Raw genomic sequence first — 23,192 nt, 5'->3', positions numbered from 1 at the left:
CCCTGATGATTTATACTGAATATCTTCTCATGAACCCGTTGGCAATTTGTATGTCTTTGAAAAAATGTCTATCCAGTTCCTCTGCCCATTTTTTGGTTTTGCTTTTACTATTGAGTTGTATGAGTTCCTTATATATTTATCAGATACATGATTTGCAGATACTTTTTCCCATTCTCTAGGATATCTTTATTTTGTATATTTCATTGTGCAGAATATTCTTAGTTTGATATGGATCTGCTTGTTTTTGCTTTGGTTGCTTGTGCTTTTGGTGTCATATCCCAAAAACTTGTCAAGACCAATGTCAAGGAGGTTTTTCCCCCATGTTTTCTTCTAGGAGCTTTATAGCTTTAGCTTTAGGTCATATGCATTAGTCTTAACTCCATTTTGAGTTAATTTTTGTTAGTATTTTTTTTTTTTAAGATTTTATTTATTTTTGGGATCCCTGGGTGGTGCAGCGGTTTGGCGCCTGCCTTTGGCCCAGGGCGCGATCCTGGAGACCCGGGATCCAATCCCACATCGGGCTCCTGGTGCATGGAGCCTGCTTCTTCCTCCGCTTGTGTCTCTGCCTCTCTCTCTCTCTGTGACTATCATAAATAAATAAATAAATAAATAAATAAATAAATAAATAAATAAATAAATAAAAATAAAAAAAAAGATTTTATTTATTTTTATTCATAGAGATGCAGAGAGAAAGAGAGAGAGAGGCAGAGACACAGGCCGAGGGAGAAGCAGGCACCATGCAGAGAGCCTGACGTGGGACACTGATCCTGGGTCTCCAGGATCACACTCCGGGCTGCAGGCGGCGCTAAGCAGCTGCGCCACCAGAGCTGCCTAATTTTTGTTAGTATTTTTATAAAAGGGTCCCATTTTGTTTTTCTGCACGTGATTATCTAGTTTTCCCAACACCACTTATTGAAGAGACTGGCCCTTCCCTATTGAGTCTTCTTGGCTCTCTTGTTCAAATATTAGTTGATCATGTACATGATGGTTTATTGTTGTGCTCTTCATTCTGTTCCAGTGGTCTGTGTATCTATTTTTATGCCAGTACCATACTGTTTTGATTACTACAGCTTTGTAATCAGGAAGTATGATGCCTCCAGCTTTGTTCTTTTTCAGGATTGCTTTGGCTATCTGGAATCTTTGTAGCTCCATACAAATTTTAGGATTGTTTTTTCTATTTCTGTGAAAAATGCCTCTGAAATTTTGATAGGGATTGCACTGCATCTGTAGATGGCTTTGAGAAGTAGGGACATTTTAACAATATTAATTCTTTCAATCCATGAACATGGGCGGATTTCCATTTATATGTGTCTTCTTCAATTTCTTTCTTTTCAGATCTTTCACCTCCTTGGTTAAACTTATTTCCAAGTAATTTATTGGTTTTTTTAAAAAGGTTTTATTTATTTATTCATGAGAGACACAAAGAGAGAGGCAGATACATAGGCAGAGGGAGAAGCAGGCTCCCTGCAAGGAGCCCAATGTGGGACTCAATCCTAGGACTCTGGGATCACGCCCTGAGCTGGACAGACACTTAACCGTTGAGCCACCCAGGCATCCCTAATTTATTGTTTTTAATGATCTTGTGAATGGGATTGTTTTATTTCTTTTTCAGATAGTTTGTTTTTTTGTGTATAGAAATGCAATTGATTTCTGCATACTGATTTTGTATCCTGCAACTTTACCAAATTTGTTGATTACTTCTAACAGTTTTTGTGGTAGTCTTCAAGATTTTCTATTCAGGAGATCATAATCATCTACAAACAAAGGAAATTTTAGTTCTTCCTTTCTGATTTGCATGCCTTTTATTTCTTTTTCTTGCTTGACTACTCTGGCTAGGGCTTCTAGTACTATGCTGAATAGAAGTGGTGAGAGTTGGCACCCTTGTTTTGTTCCTGATCATAGAGGAAAAATTGCAACCTTTCACCGATGAGTATGGTGTTAATTGTGGGCTTGTCATATGTGGCCTTTACTATGTTGAAATAATTCCTTCTATATCCATTTTTTCAGAATTTTTACCATGAGAGGTTGTTGTATTTTGTCAAATTCTTTTTCTGCATTTGTTGAGATGATTTTTATCTTTCATTCTATTAATGTTGTGTATCATATTTATTGATTTTTCTGTTAAACCCTGCATCTTAGAGATCAATCCCACTTGATCATAGTGTATCATCTTTCTGTTGTGCTGTTGAGTTTGGTTTGCTAATATTCTGTTGAGAATTTTTGCATCTACATTCACCAGGGATATTGGCCTATAGTTTCCTTTCCTTGTACTGTCCTTATCTGGCTTTTGCATCAGTGTAATGCTGGCCTCATAAAATGAGTTTGAGAGTGTTCTCTACTCTTCACCCTTTTTCAAAGAATTTGAGAACAATTGGTATTGATTCTTCTTTAAATGTTTGGTAGAATTCACCAGAGAAATCATCTGGTCCTGGGCTTTTCTTGTTTGATTACCAATTCAATTTCCTTATTTGTTATCAGTCTGTTCAGATTTTCTGTTTTTTCCTAGTTCAGTCTTGGTAGGTTGTAAATTTCTAGGAGTTTATTCATTTCTTCTAGGTTATTCAATATGTGGGCATATAGTCGTTCACAGTAGTCTCTTACAATGCTTTGTATTTCTGTGCTATCAGTTGTAACGTCTCTTCTTTCATTTTATTTTATTTCAGTCTTTTCTTGTCTAGTTTAAGGTTTGTCAATTGTATTTATCTTTTCAAAAAACAGCTCTTAGTTCCATTGATCTTTTCTATTTTTTTTTTCTGATCTCTGTTTCATTTATTTATGCTCTGATCTTTGTTATTTCCTTCCTTTTGCTAACTTTAGGCTTAGTTTGTACCTTTTTCTAGTTCTCTGAAATGTATAGGTGAGTTGTTTGTTTGAGGTATTTTTCCCCCAATGTAAGCATTTGTCACCATAAACTTCCCTCTAAGAACTGCTTCTGCTGCATTCCATACATTTTAGCATGCTGTGTTTCCACTTTCATGTGTTTCGAGATATTTTAAAATGCTTCTTTTGATTTCTCCTTTGACCCACTGGTTGTTTAGTAGCATGTTGTATAATCTCCACATATTTGTGAGTTATTGATGGAATGTTCTACATATGCCTACTAGGTCCATAGGGTCTAAAGTATAGTTCAAGTCCAGTGTTTTCTGTTTGGATGACCTATCCATTGTTGACAGTGGGGTACTGAAGTCCCCTTCTATTATTGTATTACTGTCTATTTTTCCCTTCAGATCTGTATTTGTTTAATATGTTCAGGTATTCAAAGGTTGGGTGCATATGTATTTGTGACTGTTATATCCTCTTGATGAACTGAAAGAGGTATCTGATTTAGAACATACCAGAATTCCACACAGAGTAAACAGTGCTGCAAAACTGACCATACATTTGAGTACCTCTTTCAACAGGAATATTCCTTAATTCAAGTTAGAAATCAAAATAGAAAAGTTGGTTTCTTGGGGTGCCTGGATGGCTCAGTCAGTTGAGTGTCTGGCTCATCATGATTTAGGCTCAGGTTATGATTTCACGGGTCGTGGGATCAAGCCCCTCATGGGGCTCTGTACTCAGCGGGGAGTCTGCTTGAGATTCTCTTCCTCTGCCCTCCGCCTTCTCTCTCTCAAATAAATAGATCATTTTTTTAAGTTGGTTTCTTAAATCAAAGAAAAAATTTTTTTAAAGATTTTATTTATTTGTAAGAGACACACAGAGAGAGGCAGCAGAAACACAGGCAGAGGGAGAAGCAGGCTAGGCTCCCTGCAGGGAGCCTGACGCAGGACTCAATCCCAGGACCCTAGGATCACGACCTGAGCCAAAAGCAGAGGCTCAACTGCTGAGCCACCCAGGAGTCCCTTAAATCAAAGCTATTTTTAAAACCCATCTGTTAAAAAAAAAGTTTTTGTAAATTGTAATGCCAATCTTAGCATAAGGCTAAGTGAGACTGAATGGTAAATTTGTGTAAAATTTTTTAATTCAAAGGGCACAAAAATTATACATGGGAAGGCAATAAAAACAAGTATTTACTGCCCTAGAGCATCATTATCATAAGGTAGGCATTGGCATACTTTCCACAAAAATGCAGATATTAAATATTTTCCACTTTGTGGGCCATTCAGTCTGTTCAACACTGTTGTAGTAGTGCCAATGCAGCTTCCAGGAATATGTGAACAAATGGATATGACCAGGATTGGCCAGCCTATTCTAAAGGATCATATCAGGAAAGGGCACATGGGCTAAATCTCTTGAAATGAAGTGCAGACTGTGGGTAAGTTAACAAAAAGACTACAAATCACTACAAATCATGTCCGCAAAGTTTTTTTTTTTTCTTTTTTTTAGAAGGCCTCTTTTATTTATTTATTTTTTTTATTTATTTATGATAGTCACAGAGAGAGAGAGAGGCAGAGACATAGGCAGAGGGAGAAGCAGGCTCCATGCACCGAGAGCCCGACGTGGGATTCGATCCCGGGGCCTCCAGGATCGTGCCCTGGGCCAAAGGCAGGCGCCAAACTGCTGCGCCACCCAGGTATCCCACCGCGAAGTTTTTTGATGGTTCTTAAAAACTTCCTAAAACCTGTCCTCCCTGACATCCAACTATTTGCAGTATTTTTTTATTAAAAGAACACAGAGACCTTCAGGAAAATCCTGACTTATTCTCTGATATGAATTCTTCTGAAAATTAAAATAAGTATTTATAGAGTTTATTCTTCTAAATAACAAACGACAGAATGATTTTCATGGTCAGTATGGTTAAGGATCATCTCAGAGGTTATAATACTTTCACCAGCACCACTTTCAGCTCTCATCAAGAGAAAAGATGCAAAGTCATAAACAAAGTTTGATAAACACTCAAATTTACATTGTATACCAACCTTTCCTTAGACTTTATAATATGTAGCAAAATCCAATACTATCTATGTGCACACAGTGAGAAACCTTCATGCTCCTCATCAACCTAATTTGTATTATCAAAGAACACTGAGGTTCCTCCCAACTATCCAGTGGGTATACATCCTCAGACATGGCAAATACAAGGAATGACCAGCCATCCTTTTGACATTTAGCCTATTCTTGTGTGAGTTATTAAGAGGATACATGATGTTGGTGATGACTGATGTCTAATGCTGTGCAGACAGATCTAATCCTCTCCTATCATTTGATAATGGAAAGCTCTATACAGCAAATGGATTATTTTCTAAGTGGCATGTTTGAGTCTCTCTAGGCCCCCTCAAATCACTTAGGTTACCTTGCTTCTTCACTTGCTCCAGAAGAAGATCCTTCATGGCGGGCTCTTCTGCAAGGTCAGAAGGGACTTCACCTTCACTATTCACAATACCCACACTGGCTCCATGGTTAATGAAATACCTGCATAGACAAGATCCAGGATCTACATTATCTGTCAAATATCAATTTATGCTTGTGTATGTGGTCTTCAATGCAGAGCAAGGCCACTGTTTGGGGGTTTTATGGTCCCAGATATTGTTCCATTATTAAATTCTAACTCCAATAATTAGGACTAGAAGCTTCTCTATTTCATGACAAGCAATACCAACAAACTGGATTTCTTTCACACTCATATTCCTAACTTCTACCCTCTCACTCTCGCTGGATAGAAAGAGACTTTCTAAACACCAGAAGGAAGACATGGAGCCATAAAAACTCACCCACCATCCCTGAGGTCCAAACACAGATTCCCAAAAGGACTTTCTTATATACTTGTAATGTTGGCAATAAGAGCCCTTGGAAGATCCGTATGCAAGTAATTCTCACAAAACTTTCTCAATGTCACATTAGAGTATATTAAATAGTGCTGAGAATGAATACAGAAAAATAATCAAACAAAATGTGCATGAATCTGACTAAATTATGCCTCCACAAAACTCTCCCTGCTACCAGCCATCTACATGAAACCTTCTACACTCTAAGAGGAAACTAAATTACTAAAGAAATAAATAGTTAAATTCTAATTCTAAATAAATAGTTCTAAATATTTCTATTGAAATACAATACTCAATCCTGAAGAAGAACGGTCTGATCTTTTTAATACCCTAAATAGACCCTTTTTGATTTCTGAAGTGCTTTCACATAAAATTATATAATGTGTCAGACAATCTTATGAAGTAGACAACATGGGCAGTACTACTCCACAAGAAATTGAGGTTCATAAGTGTTGAGTCGTTTTCCTAAAATTATAGATGTGACAAATGACCAAGGTGGTGGCCCCAGCCTCCCATTTTTAAGTCTAGTTCATCTGTTCAGTTAGATCAAGTTGCTTTTGGGCCAGTAATGCTGGGAACTCTAGTGAATACTCAGAAGTATTTTAAAGTGGGAATGAAAAACTAATCAAATCGGATTTCAAGTAGGTGAAACATTTATTGGTCCCCTACTATGTTTAAGGTGCCACGTTTTAGATATCATAGATTTTCAAGAGATAATCAAGATTATGGTCACTGTATACAAAGAGTTGGCAAAAGAGAAAGAATCAACAAAGACTATATTAAAATCATGTTTTTGCTTTCTCTGTGCCTAGTACCCGGTATAACAGAGCCTCAATAAACCTGAATTTGTAGCTCAACTGCACATATATAAAGTGCAAAAGCATTCCCGAGTCATCTAATTTTCAGTTGTCTCTGTCCTTCCCTCCCAGTCTCAGAGGAAGACACATTATTTTCAATTCGAAGGCTAATTCCCTGTATCCGCTTTCTTAACTCTATCAAGTACCAGTCCTCTCTGTCATCAGTTACTCCTTCATTTCCGCATATTCAATAGCTTCTCTCCTGGTTCCTCAACTTCAGGCCAAAGAAACATTCAATTATACCTCCTCCCACCTTGAAAAATCAAAATGGAAATAATCCACACAGTAAGCACCCCATTAAAGCTTTCTGGATTGAACTGTATCCCATACTCTCATCAAACTGAACCACTTAATGTTCCCAAAGACACCCCACGCTCACTTCAGCTCTCTTCCACAGCTCAAGTAATTTCCTCTACTTAAACACCCTCCCCCCCTATACTTTCCCTCTAGAAACTCCATATCTCAAGGTCCATTTAAAATGCTTTTGCCTTCATGTGTGTGGCCTTTGCCTGTTCTCACCAACTGAATTTTCTGTCTCCTTCCTCTCATTCCACTCTCTCCTCCCACCCCTCTCCCTCTGCCGAGACACTATTGATGCAACTGCCCAATTAGGCTGAAAGCTACTTGAGGGCAGAAACTGCGTCTTACTATTATTGTTGCTATGACATTCTGACATCATCTCTTTTCTCTCAGTGCTACATAAATATCACCTGAAATAAAGGAAACATCTTAACCACTTTGCTCTGACATCTACTGAATCCTTTACTGGGGCAGGACAATGTCACTTAGGTATGCAGGTCCCTGCTTTTCCCTTTTCTGACATGTTCTTATGCTTACAAACAAAAAAACTCTTCTAGAAAGCAATCTGGCTTACCACAAATCAGAGATTACTGTTAAGAAAGGCTAGTTTTCTAGACCATTGTTAGGAAAAAAAGAAGTAGAAGCCTGTTTAGTTTCACACTTCTACCTGAACAAGAATAAATATCAATCTATGAAGTAATACTTACTTTACCCCTGAGAATCTTTATAATTACCCAGGGGCTCAGAAATACCCATTAGCTCAATAAATATGCCCTTTAGAAAATAAAGCCTTTCTACTCTTTCTAGCTCATCATTGATAAAAGATACTTTTATTATCTAAAGGAGAAAGAAAGAAAATTTAATGTGCTTAAAAACTCAGAATAAATTAGCATCCCAATAAACTATAAAGTCAAACTAAATGCTATACCCTTGGGTCAATCTGCTGCTTCTAAGTTAAACACTTATTGGTAATAAAAATATAAAACATCCAGCTGGGATCCCTGCGTGGTGCAGTGGTTTGGCGCCTGCCTTTGGCCCAGGGTGCTATCCTGGAGACCCGGGATCGAATCCCACGTCAGGCTCCCGGTGCATGGAGCCTGCTTCTCCCTCTGCCTGTGTCTCTGCCTCTCTCTCTCTCTCTCTCTGTGACTATCATAAATAAATAAAAATTTATTAAAAAAAAAAAAATCCAGCTAACTAATAAGCCTAAACTCAAAAGGAGAAAAATAATAGCCTCTAAACCTCTTTAAAAATATAAAAAACTTGAATTCATACTGAGTTCAAATATGAGACAAAAAGGTAATGGAACATGAAATAGAATGCAAGTAGATTCTTTTTTAAAAAAGATTTTATTTGGGGCAGCCCCGGTGGCTCAGTGGTTTAGCACCGCCTTCAGCCCAGGGTGTGATCCTGGAGACCCAGGATCGAGTCCCAAGTCGGGCTCCCAGCATGGAGCCTGCTTCTCCCTCTGCCTGTGTCTCTGCCCCTCTCTCTCTGCGTGTCTCTCATGAATAAGTAAATAAAATCTTATTTATTTATTTATTTATTTATTTATTTATTTATTTATTTATTTTTATTTATTTTTTTATTTATTTATGATAGTCACAGAGAGAGAGAGGGAGGCAGAGACACAGGCAGAGGGAGAAGCAGGCTCCATGCACCGGGAGCCTGACGTGGGATTCGATCCCGGGTCTCCAGGATCGCGCCCTGGGCCAAAGGCAGGCGCCAAACCGCTGCGCCACCCAGGGTTCCCTAAAATCGTCTTTAAAAAAAGATTTTATTTATTAATTTGAGACAGAGCGAGAGTGAGAGAGCAGGATGGGGGGAGGGGCAGGGGGAGAGGGATAAGCAGACTCCCTGCTGACTCTGGCCAGGATCCTGACCTGAGCCAAAGGAAGATGCTTAACCGATTGAGCCATCCAGTCACCCCTTAGATTCTTCCTAGAATGTTAGTTTGCATTTTGTTTGTTTCCACTCCCGTGAAATTTAGAATTCCTATGATAATGAGAATAAGAGTATAAAATTTAAGATCTTTAAGATTAAAAAAAAAAAAAGACAAAATGACCAAGGGCTAATCCTATCTAAAACATTGTTCACAGCCCCTAAGGTAAAGCAACCAAAATGAGTAACATAAACAGTGGAGTTCTTTTCCATTGTACAGAAAACAATGCTATATTTTGCAAGTAAATAATGACAACACCAAAACCTGTCTAAATAATGATATACATAATGAAAGATAAAGTAAAGAAGGCCATCCCTATCACTAACCCACCTATGCAATAGATTCTAGTGTAGGTCGTCTCTCTCCTGGTCAGACTTTCTGATGTCTGAGTAATAATTTATATGAGGATATAGTAACTCTCACCGATTCCTTTCACTCAAGATAATATTTATTTGCACAGGAGATTATTAAATTTTGAACTTATTTTCAAAGGAATTGTGTTCACCACAAAGATGAATTAAAGGAATCACTAAAAAAACACTTACAATCATTCTCTGTACTCAGCTTCACAAAAGGAGAAAAAAAAGAGACTCCATGGACAATGCCAACACAAGTGATCCTAATTCTAAGCATGAGTTCTGCTTGTTACCTTCTAACGGAAAAAAGTGAAATTCTTGAATGTAACGAGATCTGGGTAACTCAAAAATCACAAACAAGCCACCTGAACAAATAATGAAATATAAAAAATGAGGTGTTAACATGTTCTATAACTGTCTCTTAGATACATTTTTAAAGTAAAAATCAAAATACGAGGAAATCACCACAACTCTTAGACATCAGGATGTCGGCATTAGTGGGTAAGGCTGATAATCAGAGCCTTTCCTATGAGACTCTGAAAAGAGGGCAGCCGAAGGGATGAAGAGGTGACTGACTTTTACTAAATTAGAACAGGGTGAAGAACCGAGACTAAAGAAAACTGCATTGTTCGCCAATGCCGTTGTCCACTTTTTAGAACAAGCAGCCCAGTCAGACACCAGCACTGCTGCCTAGTGTTTCTCTGGCTCTGACTCTCCTTTGTTTAACTTCTCCCACTGAACATCTCTGGCTCAAAAGCAAAACAGAGACAGAGGCTCTCCCCCAGGAAACCTGGGCAAATCAGATTGTGCGGGAAGCCATTCCCAGGCCTCCACAAAGCTGCCAACATAATCCTCCCTGCTGTTTGCTGGATAAGAAAATGTAATAGAAAAAAAAAAAAAAGAAAGAAAATGTAATAGAGCTCTAATTATATGGAAAGGGGCCTTAAAACAAGCATCTGATTTTCAAAGGATCACAGAATATCATGTTTTTATTTAGTGAATTTTCCTTATCAACCTAAATCTACTCTCATCTAGAATACATTCAATTGCCTCATTTTAAAGATGTTTCAACTGCTAAAGTCTCTTTCCAATTTAAAAATAACCTTCAGGGGTATCTGGGTGGCTCAGCTGGTTAAGTGTCTGACTTAGGTCATGATCTCAGGGTCACAATCTCAGGTTCCTGAGATAGAGCCTCCTCTGCCCCAACAGGCTCTGCAACTCACTGGGGAGTCTGCTTCAGATTCTCTCCCCTGTGTCCCTCCTCCAACTCACACACAGGTGCGTGCACACACACACACACACACACACTCTCTCTCTCTCTCTCTCAAATAAATAAATCTTAAAAAAACCCAAACCAACCTTCAGGGGTGCCTGGCTAGCTCAGTCGGTGAAGCATGTGACTCTTGATCCCTGGGTTGTGAGTTAGAACCCTACATTGGATGTAAAGATTACGTAAAAAGCTCAGCATGGAGTCTGCTTGAGATTTTCTCTCTCCCTCTGCCTCTGTCCCTTCTCCTGCTTGCATGTGTGCTCTCAAAAATAACTGAACTCTTTAAATTAATTAATTAACTAATTAAAAAATAATAAATAAGGGACGCCTGGGTGGCTCAGTGCTTGAGCATCTGCCTTCGGCTCAGGGCGTGATCCCAGGGTCCTAGGATCAAGTCCCACATCAGGTTCCCCATGAGGAGCCTGCTTCTCCCTCTGCCTGTTTCTCTGCCTCTGTGTCTCTCATGAATAAATAAATAAAATCTTTTTAAAAAATTAAAATAAAATAATAATAATAAATAAGTAATATAAAAATAAAAATAACCCTCATTCCTTCATTCTTTATTTAGTACCTCTTATAACCCGGACATTAGGTGGCCTGGATTCTTCTGCTCAAGGCAGGGGCAACTAGTTGTCACAGAGGTCAGGTGCTACTTATGTGTCTTAATAAAAATACCCATTCAACTAATGTAGAGAACACATGCCAATCCCTACTCTTCCTCTGTTCCATGTTTAGGCTCATTCTTCTGCTATTAATTATATAGGTATTGTAATCAGTATGCCTGACATTCTCCACTTTCATGAGCACTGATTTTTTTTTTCTTAAATAATAAAACAAGTTTACAAAGAATCCCAGAAAAAAATCTCTAGGCCTGCCCACATATTGTTATAGCTGCTCAGAAAGTGACCCAGAGAGTGTAACAGAAGCCACCTCTAAAGATCTCAACAAATATGAATTACCTGAAGACAGAACAAAAAATTTCAACTAAAAAACTGTGGATTTGGGGTACCTGGGGGCTCACTTGGTTAAGTGGCCAACTCTTGGTTTCAACTCAGGTCATGATCTCATAGGTCATGAGATCGAGCCCCATGTTGGGCTCCATGCTCAGCAGGAAGTCTGCTTGAAGATTCTCTCCCTCTATCCCTCACCTGACTTGCACTGTCTTTCATTCTCTCTAAAATGTAATTAAAAAAAAAAAAAAAAAAAACAAATATATTGTGGATTTAGCAGGTATATGAAAACACAGTATCAATTATTCCTTACAAATAATTCAACCTCCTGTTTTTATAATTTATAATAGAAATTATAACTATTTATGAATTCAAATTTTTAAGAGAAAAAGAGAAATGAAGGCTACTCCTACAAATAATCCAAACCCTTACAGAGACTCACTCTGCTATGTTGAGATAGCCACAGGAAGCTGCTGCATGAAGGGGTGTCCAGCCCTCGTTGTCTTGTTGGTTTACATTGGCTCTGTTCTCCACCAGAAACTTCACCATGTCCAAATTTTCATCAATACAGGCCTGAAAAGAAAAGTCCATTCATTCACTCAACAAGTACTTAACTGAGTTCTACTATGTGCCAGACACTACTCTGGGCACTGACAATACAGCAGTTGTAGTGATATATCAATTTCTATTTCTTGCATACTGGTAAAAGTCTCCAGAGCATGACTTCTGAGCTTTGTGATTTTATACAAACCCCTGAAATGTCTGCATGCCTCAATATCTCAGCTGCGGGGGCACCTGGGTGACTCAGTTGAGCGTCCAGCTCTTGGTTTTGGCTCATGTCATGATTTCAGGGTCATGGAATTGAACCTCATGTCAGGCTCTGTGCTCAACTGGAGATTCTCCCCCCACCCCCCGCCACTCACTCAGCCCCACACACATGCTAATAAATAAATAAATGTCTTCTTAAAAAATTTCAGCTGCGAAATAAGTATAATAATACTTAATTTTATTTATAGCACTACTAGGATTAATTGTGAAAGCTTGATTTCTAAAGCACTATAAATGGGTGAGCTGTTTCATCATCATACTATCAAAGAGGACATACTAGAAACCACTAATCTGCTTATGAAGTTCAAAAGAAAACAGTCACACAAAATGAAATGCAATTTTCTTAGTGGGAAGCTATAGATTAAGATTCTGGGATTGCCAAACAATCCTTACTTTGGTGAGAAAGGATGAGATGATCACTTCAAACTGAAGAAATGTACTTTCTTCTCACGTATTTTTTTAATGACTCCAAACAATATGGCAAAGTATATTTATAGTTATGGATGGTTAGGAATCCTTAGCTGCCCATCTCAGACCAACAATTAGGAGAAAGCAGACGAGCTCTTTGGATAGAAACTTTAAGGCTACCATATAAGCCTAAAACAAAGTCACATATAGCAATGAGATTTGCAGACCAAAACATGGTCTTATCTATAAAAAGGAGGCAAAATGCCCACATTGATAAAGGTCGTCATTATCAAGGTTTTGATGGTTCTGAAACAAATGAAACTCCTTTAAACAAACAAACAAACAAAAAAAAACCTTGTCTTTAAGTCCCCTCCTTGGGCAGTGTGGGGGTGTGGTGGGAGTTAAAACTTTAGCTCAAAAGCTATTATCAGATCAAAATGATTTTCTATAATAATATCAAAACATTAGAGATGCCTGGGTGGGTCAGTGGTTGAGCGTCTGCCTCTGGCTCAGGGCGCGACCCCTGGGTTGCAGGATTGAGTCCTGCATGGTGCTCCCTGCATGGAGCCTGCTTCTCCCTCTGCCTGTGTCTCTGCCTCTCTCTGTCTCTGTCTCTGTCTCTCTCTCTCTCTCTGTCTCTCATGAATAAATAAAACCTTAAAAAAAATAATAATTTTAAAACATTATTTGCCCTCTTCACTGTGTTGACATTTGCACTAAGGATACAAAAGGTATTATGGGTACAACTACTGGTGCCTTAGTATGAATCAAGGTGGTAGCACTGAAGGGTACTAGTCCTCACTGTATCCTTCCATACCACACACTTGCAGTTTATTTATTAGATAGATAGATAGATAGATAGATAGATAGATAGATAGATAGATATGACTTAAGTAGCACATATCTTACTTAGAGACTTACAGGAACTTCCTCCAGAGATAAAACTCATATCAATCCTGCCTAGAAGCAGGGGCATGGATGAACAACGACTGATTCAATTTGGATGAAAACTTAATTAGGGAACCCTAGTTACCAAAAAGCGTCTTTGTTCATTTTTCCCCAAACCATTTGATACTCTTTTTACAATTACTGAGATTAGCTACTATATCAGCCTAGATTTGATTTGATGCAATATAATATTCCTCTAACCTGACCTTTGGAAGCCAAATGACTCTTATAGCCAAAATTCATAATGGCTTCTTTTTCAACAAGTAGCTCCAAAAATTACATTTCTTCTACCATGTTCTCTTAGGTTTATCAACTTCTATGAACATTTCTTATTTACTCTTTACTTCTATACCATGTAAAATATTTCATAATTAGGGGCACCCAAGTGGCTTAGGGGTTAAGCATCTGCCTTTGGCTCAGGGCGTGACCCCGGGGTCCTGGGATGAGTCCTGTATTGGGCTCCCTGCAGGGAGCCTGTTTCTCCCTCTGTCTATGTCCTGCCTCTCTCTGTGTGTCTCTCATGAATAAATAAATAAAATCTTTAAAAAATATTTCATAACTATTATTATCACTATATTTCACACATATTGCGTGTCTGCCAGTCTGCAGTCCCCATAGGATAAGGTTTGCCAATTCAGTGCAGAGTACCTTGCTTAAAAACTGTTAATAAAGACTTTTAAGTGAAAAGATGGAAGGGAATACTTTTCAAAAAGGTACTGAAGTCTAAGGAGAAGAAAATGCTTGGCCCATGTTATAATAAACTCCTGTATCACAAAGATCAAATGTGCCATCTCAACCTGCGTCAGACAGCTGGGTAAACTGCTTCCTCCTTGGTTGCAAAATTTCTTTGGCTCAACAGTCTAAAAACTTAGCTCCAATGGCCACGCCATCAGCAGGCAGATTTTTGGAAGCCAAGGTTTTCAAGATCATTTTTTGTCCTTTGAAGATGACAGCAGCCAAATCCCAGAGGATCTAAAATAAGCCCAGTGAGTGCAGGTATCAAACAGGAGAAAACTTCTCTTTCTGTCTCTCTTACTCACTTCTCTCCCTTCCTCTTCTTAATCTCCTTCACTCTATCACCACTTCAGTTCTCTTCCTTTTGAGTTTTGTGATATTTTTGTCTATGTATCTCAAATTCTTGATACAGTATTTTTAGTATTTCTAGACATTGTGAGGATGTTTGAGAAGACAACGACATCAAAAAGCTGGCCCAATCTGCCACTTACTTTAGCAGATCATCAATCTCCAACAAATCATCTCAGAGAAAATAAAGTAGGTCAACAGTTACGGTGTTATTCCCCATACCCTCCACAAAACGAAGGGCACCATCTTGTTAAAAACATCAGCTTTAATGTCAAACAGACCCGGCTGCATACCAGCTCTGCCAATACATCTAACCTGGAGTGAAGTATGTAACTGGAGTATCAGTGTACTCACCTATAGCATGAGAATACCACCTACCTCATAGGATTTTGTGAGGATCAAAGGAGCTAAACCCTGACGTTGTTGTTTTTAAGCCACCAGTTTAACAAATAGCAACTTCTTCAGGAAAGAGCACTAACTCTTCACCCATCACTGCCCTCCCCCACCTCCAGTATCTTAAAGGAGGAAGGCTGTTTGGTTAAAATATGTCTTTGAACTATCAAGATTTTAGAGCTTGTTTATTAAGTCTGACTCCAAAAAATTCCCTCTTTAGTGTTCAGGATCCTGCAGGTTCCTAAATTCAGGAGCTAAGTGAATAAAATAGCATGTACCATGGTTAAGCTGAAAGGGAATCACCCTCGGAGACAATCAACACAGCTGTAGGACACTCGTGCTCATGAATATCTTGGAGTGACCATTCTCTTTTTGTTTCTGTCTCCAGAAGAAGGAATATGACTAAAGCCACGAAGAAGAGACAAATAGTCACTGAAAACCTTCTCAAGTGAATAATGACTAAATTTAGATGCCCTTCTGCTCACTCCATCTGCAGCTGTGCTGCTGACTCATTCACGAACGAAGCCTGGTAGACGAGCAGATTCATCCATCTATAAAACCTTGTCTGGGGACATGGACTCCAACACGATGTCTCTGCATTGAGCTATGACGAACCTTCCAGCTAGATGGGTCTTTCCTTTCCTTGAATAGGCAAAGGATGCTAAAGAAGTTTCTGACGTTACTCATGACATCAATGGGAATATCCTTTGCATTTAACCCAATTCCTTTTGCTGTGGCTTACATTCATTTATTTCCTTCTATTTTTCATTCCTGAGGACACACAGAACATTACTAAAATAACAAGTTCCCCTAAGCTTCTTAACAAAAAGAAATATTTAATTATCAGTCCAGAGAGATATTAGAAAAATTGCCAGATAATAATGTAAAGCTTCCTAAAATCAGCATGTTACATTTTGCTGGCAATGATAAGCTATCTCCAAGGGAAAAGACTTGATTTTACCAATAAAATGATAAAAGAGCACTATCATCTCTCTACTGTACCTAATATTCCTCCCTCTATATCAAAGACAAAAGTGGCTGATGGTTGCTCAGTGCCAGGGTTAAATCTGGGAGTGCAGAGAAAGCCTTACAAAACAAAGCCTCCTCCATTCCCAAAATAGCCTGCAACTGTCACCACCACCAAGTGCCGCTGGCTCCAAGAGCTGACCTTGCTCTCGTGTGTCAGAATACTGCTAAAACTACCTGCCTTTGCCCCAGAACAACTCTCTTCCCCACAAAAACCAGCCGCAGATGCCAGGGCAGATGACGCACTTAGAAGCTGCGCTTTATGCAGCATACCACCTATGTGTTTGGATTTTTCAGCTCACACTTACCTTGATTTCAACAAATCATGCTAAAAAAGGTGTTGGGAGGTGATGATGTTTGTAACATATCCCCATTCCATACATTTCACAATTTTGTCCTTTAGCCTCCCAAAATTTATATAATTCAATCATAATAATAATAATTTACATATAGGGTATATAATTCAAAATTTATATAACCCTCCAAATTATATAATTTCAATTTTATGCTGAAAACTCTGAATGTTTGGAGATAACAGCAAAGAGCATAATTTCTTTCACACAAACCTTACACATTCCTGAATTACCTATATGAACATCTTAAGTCATTCCTAGCAAAGCTAGAATATAAATTCCACAAAGGCTACTTGTTCACTGATCTATCCCAAACACCAAAACAGCACTTGGTACATAATAGGCCCTCAATAGATATTTGTTAAATGGAAGAATAAATGCCTAAATGCATAGAAAGTCACATTTTCTGTACATTCAGTTGATTCTCAGATATCTAGAATCACCCAAAGACGTTGCTCTAGGCTCCCCAAGGTGATTCCAACAAAATCATACAGCACATCTATGTATGGACTAGGGCCAGGTCAAGGATGTTGTATATTGCTGCCTCCCGTCCATTTTGTATTGGCCAAGCATCTCCATTTCAACAGTGTAGTGTGTTGAATGGTGGCCCCTCCAAAAGATATATCCGTGTCCTAGTCACTGAAACCTGTGAATGTTCCTTACCTACAAGAAGGGTCTCTGCAGATATAATTAAGGATGTTGAGGTGACAAGATCATTCTGAATTATCAAAGTAGGCCCTAACTCCAATGACAGGTGTCCTTAAAAGAGATAGGTAAGGGGCACCTGAGCGGCATAGTCTGTTAGGAGTCTGACTCTTGGTTTCAGCTCAGGTCTCAATCTCAGGGTCATGGGATCAAGCCCCATGTTGGGCTCCATATTCAGCATGGGGTCTGCTTAAGGATTCTCTCTCTTTCCCTCTGCCCCTTCCCCAGCTCATTCTCTCTCATTCATAAATCAATCAATCAATCAATCAATCTTTAAAAAGAGAGAGAGAAAGAGTGATAGGCAAGGGGAGATTTGAACCAGACCAAAGTGGAGGAGGCAATGTGACCAAAGAGGCAGAGATTGAGGTGATAAAGCCACAAGTCAAGGAATGTTGACAGTCACCTGAAGCTGGAAGAGGCAAAGAACAAATATTCCCCTATAGCCTACAGAAGGAGTGTGACTTTATCAACACCAGTTGATAGATCAACTGGTTGATAGATCAACTGATCAATAGACGGTTTCAGGCGTCTAGCCTCCAGATAATACATTTTAGCTTACGCAATAATAAATCTCTATTGTTTTAAGCCACCATGTTTGTGGTAATTTGTTACTGAAGCCATAGAAAACACAACTGGCAGAGAACAGGATATCAGAACCGGAAGGGTCTGCTACATCCTTATCTCTTGGTATTAATGAAAATCACAGTGATTCATCCCTTCTTTGCTGAATGAAACATGGTCAAAATATTAATTATACTACTTTTTAAAAGACAACTATATTTAACAGAAAGTTTTAGAAGGTTTTTACCCCCAATTGTTAGCCTTAAATAGCAAATGCCTTGAAAGACCTGCCCATGGTTCTTACACTAGATATTTTGATGGAAGTACTCTGGGTGAGGACTAAAACTGAAACTGGGTGGCAGTGCTGACTGAGGAATTTGCTGTGAAACCCAACATTTCAAAGCTCAAAGTCCCCCTGCTCCAACGAGGTAGCCTTAGCACAGAACTAGAATTTATACCAGCAAATTAAAGGTGATAAAGGAGTCAGTAAATTTGGAAATCTCAACCATCAGCAGATCATCACTACGAGAAGGCTTTAACATATTAGTAGTTAAGATTGACTGATCCAGTGCCTGAGTCACTCCTTCCAAGTACCCGTCTCTATTCCAATCATGATATAGTATAATTACTACTCAAGTGAGAATCATAATAGCATTCTGCTCCAACATGACAGGTGACTCCAGCAACTGTCAGCCCTGTGTGAAAGACTCACAACCCCACTGGCAAAGACAGTTTGGCTCCCAGATGGTGAGAACTATATCTGATTATGTACTCAGTGGTCAGACAGGCTCTGGACACTGATCTGTTGTAGCCTTTTGAGAGCGATAGCCAAGAGAAACAGTAGAAGTAAAGAATTTTCCATGGAGTGTCACACTGACTAAGACTTTGTCCTCAGTAAACTGGCATATCACCTGCAAGACTGTAAACATTTACAATTTGGGACCAGAAAACAACTTCCTTCAGTTAAGGCCAAGTATCATACTGCCTAACAGTTGACAATATTTAGATATCAAAAACATGTTCATTCTGGTTCTACAAAGGCCTCTTCTAAATGCCCCAAGCTCTTATTCAACTAATGTTTCCTTCAACCTTCTGCATTCCCCATGCATTTATCCACTTAAATGAAGAAAAGCCCATTAAGTTGTCTTACAAGTATTACTTCGGCAACTTTCGTACCATATAAGGCTATACTCATCTGATTTATCTCTTGTTAGATCAAGGCACATTTTTAGAAAGTTGAGAAGAAAGAAGAAAGAGCCCATCCTTTTTATAGCCCATGGTTATTCTTCAAACAGAACTTCTATAGTTCCAGTGTGTGCAAATCTCTCATTACTCACTGGTAATCCTGATTTTGAGATTTTAAATAAATATCAATTTATTGTTGAGAAACAATAAATGAGGCCTCATAATTATGGTAAAAATCCCAAGCATGAGTTTCTCTCAGATCAAAAGAGTGTATACATAGCTGAGTCACTCGGACACTTGTACATAAATAAGAAAGCCCTTATTGAAGTTATTTTCTTACAAACTCTGCATATAAGACCTGAGGCACACCAAGTAAGGGGATGATCTGTCTGAACAGATTTGATCAAAAGAGGTTCTTGGGAAAAGCCTATTACAACAAAGATGTAAAAGAAGGGAAGAACATGGTAGCTAGAGCAATAAAACACTAGGCCTTTTCATGTTATAGATGGAGAAACTAGTCCCAGGAAAGTTAAGTGACTTATTTAAGGTCACATATTCAGTTGCAGAACCACCTAAATGTTTTCTACCGACCAACTTGGAGGTATCCAAAATAGAGTTCATGGGCCAGTCTCCAGATACCACTTGGCTCATGGAACATTTTTAATACCTGATACTATCTTCCTAAAAATAACTTTGCTTCAGCATATATCAGGTAAACTGATACTAGTCGAACTCTCCAATAATTTCATATGGGGAATGTGGCCAATTGATCTGAGTTGGTCACTCCTGACTGGCCTGAATACAAAGCATAAAGATTCCATTAAAGCATGCTGGTCACCACTCTGTTTATTAGCATGAGTCTGGATTAGAAACCTCCCTCATATCTTGGCTACCTGTCTTAACCACAGCCCCCCAAAGGTCTACTCTGCTGCCAACTTGGCAGGTAGAGTAAATTGCTGTCCCAGGGAGAGGGATTTTTCTATTTAACTCCAGATCACTCCGTGCCCATAAACAAGTGTTTCATAAGCCACAAGAGTACGGCCTGAAAGCTATGGCATGGGCAATGATCCACAGCTGTCAAGCAAGCCTTGCAAAAAGAAGGAAGGCAATTCTGGGATCTGAGTAGGGTAAGGAGTAAAAGCCACAAAGAAATTGCTGGAAGATAGAATTCTCAGAAAGTATAAATCAGCACAGCAAATTTTACCCCTGAAATGAGATATTAAAAGAAGAGGTGACTCTTCTCAGCACATGTTCATCAAGAGTTTTATACGGGCAAAGCTAGTCACAGGATAGTTCATATCACTTTTTGGCATTTCTCCCCACATGTATGGTCCTCTGTGGTAGAAAGTACTAGAGAAAGCAACCCCACTCAGAACACTGTGCTGGTTAAGAGTACAGACTATGGAGTAAGACTTCCTGGGCTCAAATACCAGGTCTACTAAATTTTATGTTCTTAAAACAAGTTACCTCTGTAGCCTCCAGTTTCCTCATCTATAAAATTATCATACCAATTATGGTATCTACTTCATGTGGTTACAAATGAGCTAATGTACATAAAAATACTTGGTGTCCAGCATACAGTTAAATGCCACATGTTAGCTGCTCTTAGTATTAATATTATTGCTACTGCTTCCATCACCACCACCTTCATCTCTAAGAGTGAGCGAGAAAGGGCAAAAAGTATATACTTAAAATAAACGTAAATATAGCATGAACTACATAAGTTCTCGTAGATGCCAACAGACCATAGTCAGGTTCTACTAACATGGGAAGGAAGTAAATTAAAAGGATTAGAGGAAAGGGAAGACTGAGCCAGGAGTGGAAGAATGACTCCTACAGCTGGCAAAGAAGTTCAGGGGCTGCATACTGGGTTTGGCCATAATAGAGTCACTGGCTACAGAGGGGTCCATCTCTCGTCTATTGTTAGTACAGGCGGAAAACCTGAGAACTCAGATGTAAGTTCCGGATCTGACACTGACTCATATTACCAAAGAACAGGTTAAGAATTTATCTTAGTAATATGTTCCTTGACTGTAAAGTGACTTTCCATTTAGTCATGTAACAAACTTACTGAGGCCTACACTCTGCCAGACACAGTCCTTAGGGGAGATGCCGGAATTGGAAATGAATGAGACTTTACCCTTTAGTGGTAGAAAGATGTATGTAAATGATACATGCAACAGAAATCATACTCTGATATAAAATGAGTGATATGTCTTAAGTATCATAAGATACTTAAGTAAGAAGTCACTAACTTTGGGGATTACGGGGAACACTTCACAATAATAATACTGATATTATTATTCACCTGAGTTACAAAGGAGGAATTAGCCAATTTAAAAAGCAGGGATGAAAACAAAATAAAACAAAATAACATAACATAAAATGAAATAAAGTAAAAAAGCAGGGATGAAAAGCATCAGAAGCAAAGGGAACAGTAATTCAAAGGTCCAGGGAAAAGGAAAAAAAAGAAAGTCTTTTGGAATGGTGAGAAGTTGGGATGTTTGTACTTAGATGCGGATGGGGGTAAACATGAAAATTTGAACAGGGCTTCATTTGCCATACTGAAGAATTTGAATTTTACTCGACAGGTTAATGGGAAATAGAAGGAAGAAAAGCTGGTAGGATAAGTTGGCAGCAAAGAAAGTCCCTGTATCTCATGATAGAGTTGAACCTTTATCCTGAAGGCAACAGGGAAGTACTGAGTTTTTTTCTTTTTAAAAATTTTATTTATTGCGATAAACCTGATGCGCAATCAATAAATAAAATAAAAATTTTATTTATTCATTCATGAGAGAGGCAGAGACACAGGCAGAGGGAGAAGCAGGCTCCTCGCAGGGAGCCTGATGTGGTACTCGATCCCGGGACCCTCAGATCACACCCTGAGCCAAAGGCAGATGCCCAACCACTGAACCCCGCAGGTGCCCCAGTAATGAGTTTTTTTTTTTAAAACAGGGAGTAATATCATCACAACTGTATCTTAAGAATGGTAACTGTAGTGGGAATGTAAAGACTGAACTTCTGGCAGGAAAAATTCACAACAGAAACATAACTGAGAAAATTATAATCAAGGCTCGAAAGGATGAGGTTTTGAAAGAAGGTACTGGCAGCAGAGCCATGGAAGAGGGGATGGCTTTGAGAAACACCCCTGAGGTAGGAGGGACAGCACGGCTGATGAGAATGCCACGGTGAAGAAGGGTAACAAAGCGATAGTAAAGCGCTCAGGACCCGGGGTAGACTGCAACAGCACGCAGCATTACAGGGAATATAAGGAAGTCTTAGAAGTCTTTTCTGTTGCTGATTCCCACCTAGTGCTAATTTCTGCTAAAGCCTAAGTGACTTATATCCAGGAACCACATCTGAGCAGCAAGATAGCGTGTACTGCTCGCTGCCCTTTCCCTATTAAATAATCCTAAAGTGAGCCCAGGGAAATCGATGCCAACCAGCCCAATCTCACAGCTGTTCCCAGCCCCACAGCAAAGCCCTGGTTGGGTCAGTGTCATGAATACGGCAGCATGGCCTGGCAAAGCATTATTGTACAGGAGCCCACAGAACAGGGGAATTGAGGTTATGGCAGAAGGTCTCCGCTACTGCGGAGATCTCTTCAAAGTCACGTTAGTGATAACAATGGTGACTGTACAACTCAAGATGACACCTCCAATTTTTCCTCTAAAATTAAAATCTTTGGGATAGAAAAATGTTGGTAAATCAAAAGCATTGTTTGGCCTACGTGGCATTTTAAAAATAAGCATTTTTCACATTAAAAAAATTCCACATTCAAGATTTTTTAAAAATTAGAATATCTGGCAATGTAAAGTAGCAGTTAATCAGGGTTGAGTGGCAGGTGCCTTCTCTAGGCAGAGCATGAGCACCTGATGCCCCATGCCCCACCATCCTCTACTATTCTATACTTAGCCTGCTTTATTAAGTTGTATTACCTGCCTATTCTTTTTAGGCATTTCCCCAAAATATTTAATTATGAAAATGTTTAAACATAGAAAAGTTGAAAGAATTTCACAATGAATACCCACCTACCTTAACATGACCTGTAGTTTGTTCACCACTAACACTATGCTAAACTTACTTTATCATATGTCCATCCCTTCACTCCTTCATCTCATTTCAGACATTTATAATAATTTGCCCAAACACATCACACATGTATCATTAGCAAGAGTTCAATTTTGTTTAGGGTACTATTTTTCTGTTGAGGTAAAATTCACGTATAGCGAAATGTACAGATCTTCGGTACACATTTACTGAGCTTTGCCAAAGTATACACTTGTGTTTTCCATCACTTTAGGCATTTCAGCAACCCTGAG

The 23,192-nt window shown here is 38.9% G+C and overlaps 1 protein-coding gene across 7 annotated transcripts in view; it reads right to left on the bottom strand.

The window, feature by feature from the left end:
• PPP1R12B (protein phosphatase 1 regulatory subunit 12B) overlaps window positions 1–23,192 on the bottom strand; it is a 205,852-nt gene that overhangs the window by 146,985 nt on the left and 35,675 nt on the right. For all 7 annotated transcript variants that reach the window (XM_041759164.1, XM_041759205.1, XM_041759157.1 and 4 more), the window contains exons 2-3: window positions 11,823–11,953; window positions 5,234–5,352 (exon numbers count right to left, since the gene is read on the bottom strand). In XM_041759164.1, coding sequence (XP_041615098.1) covers window positions 5,234–5,352; window positions 11,823–11,953 — 250 coding nt within the window. The remainder of the gene's footprint in view (window positions 1–5,233; window positions 5,353–11,822; window positions 11,954–23,192) is intronic.

The sequence above is a fragment of the Vulpes lagopus genome, chromosome 1 (assembly GCF_018345385.1).
Source record: "Vulpes lagopus strain Blue_001 chromosome 1, ASM1834538v1, whole genome shotgun sequence".
Classification (NCBI taxonomy): domain Eukaryota; kingdom Metazoa; phylum Chordata; class Mammalia; order Carnivora; family Canidae; genus Vulpes; species Vulpes lagopus.
The sequence above is the reverse complement of the archived record's forward strand: the minus strand, read 5'-3'. Positions and strand labels throughout refer to the sequence as shown.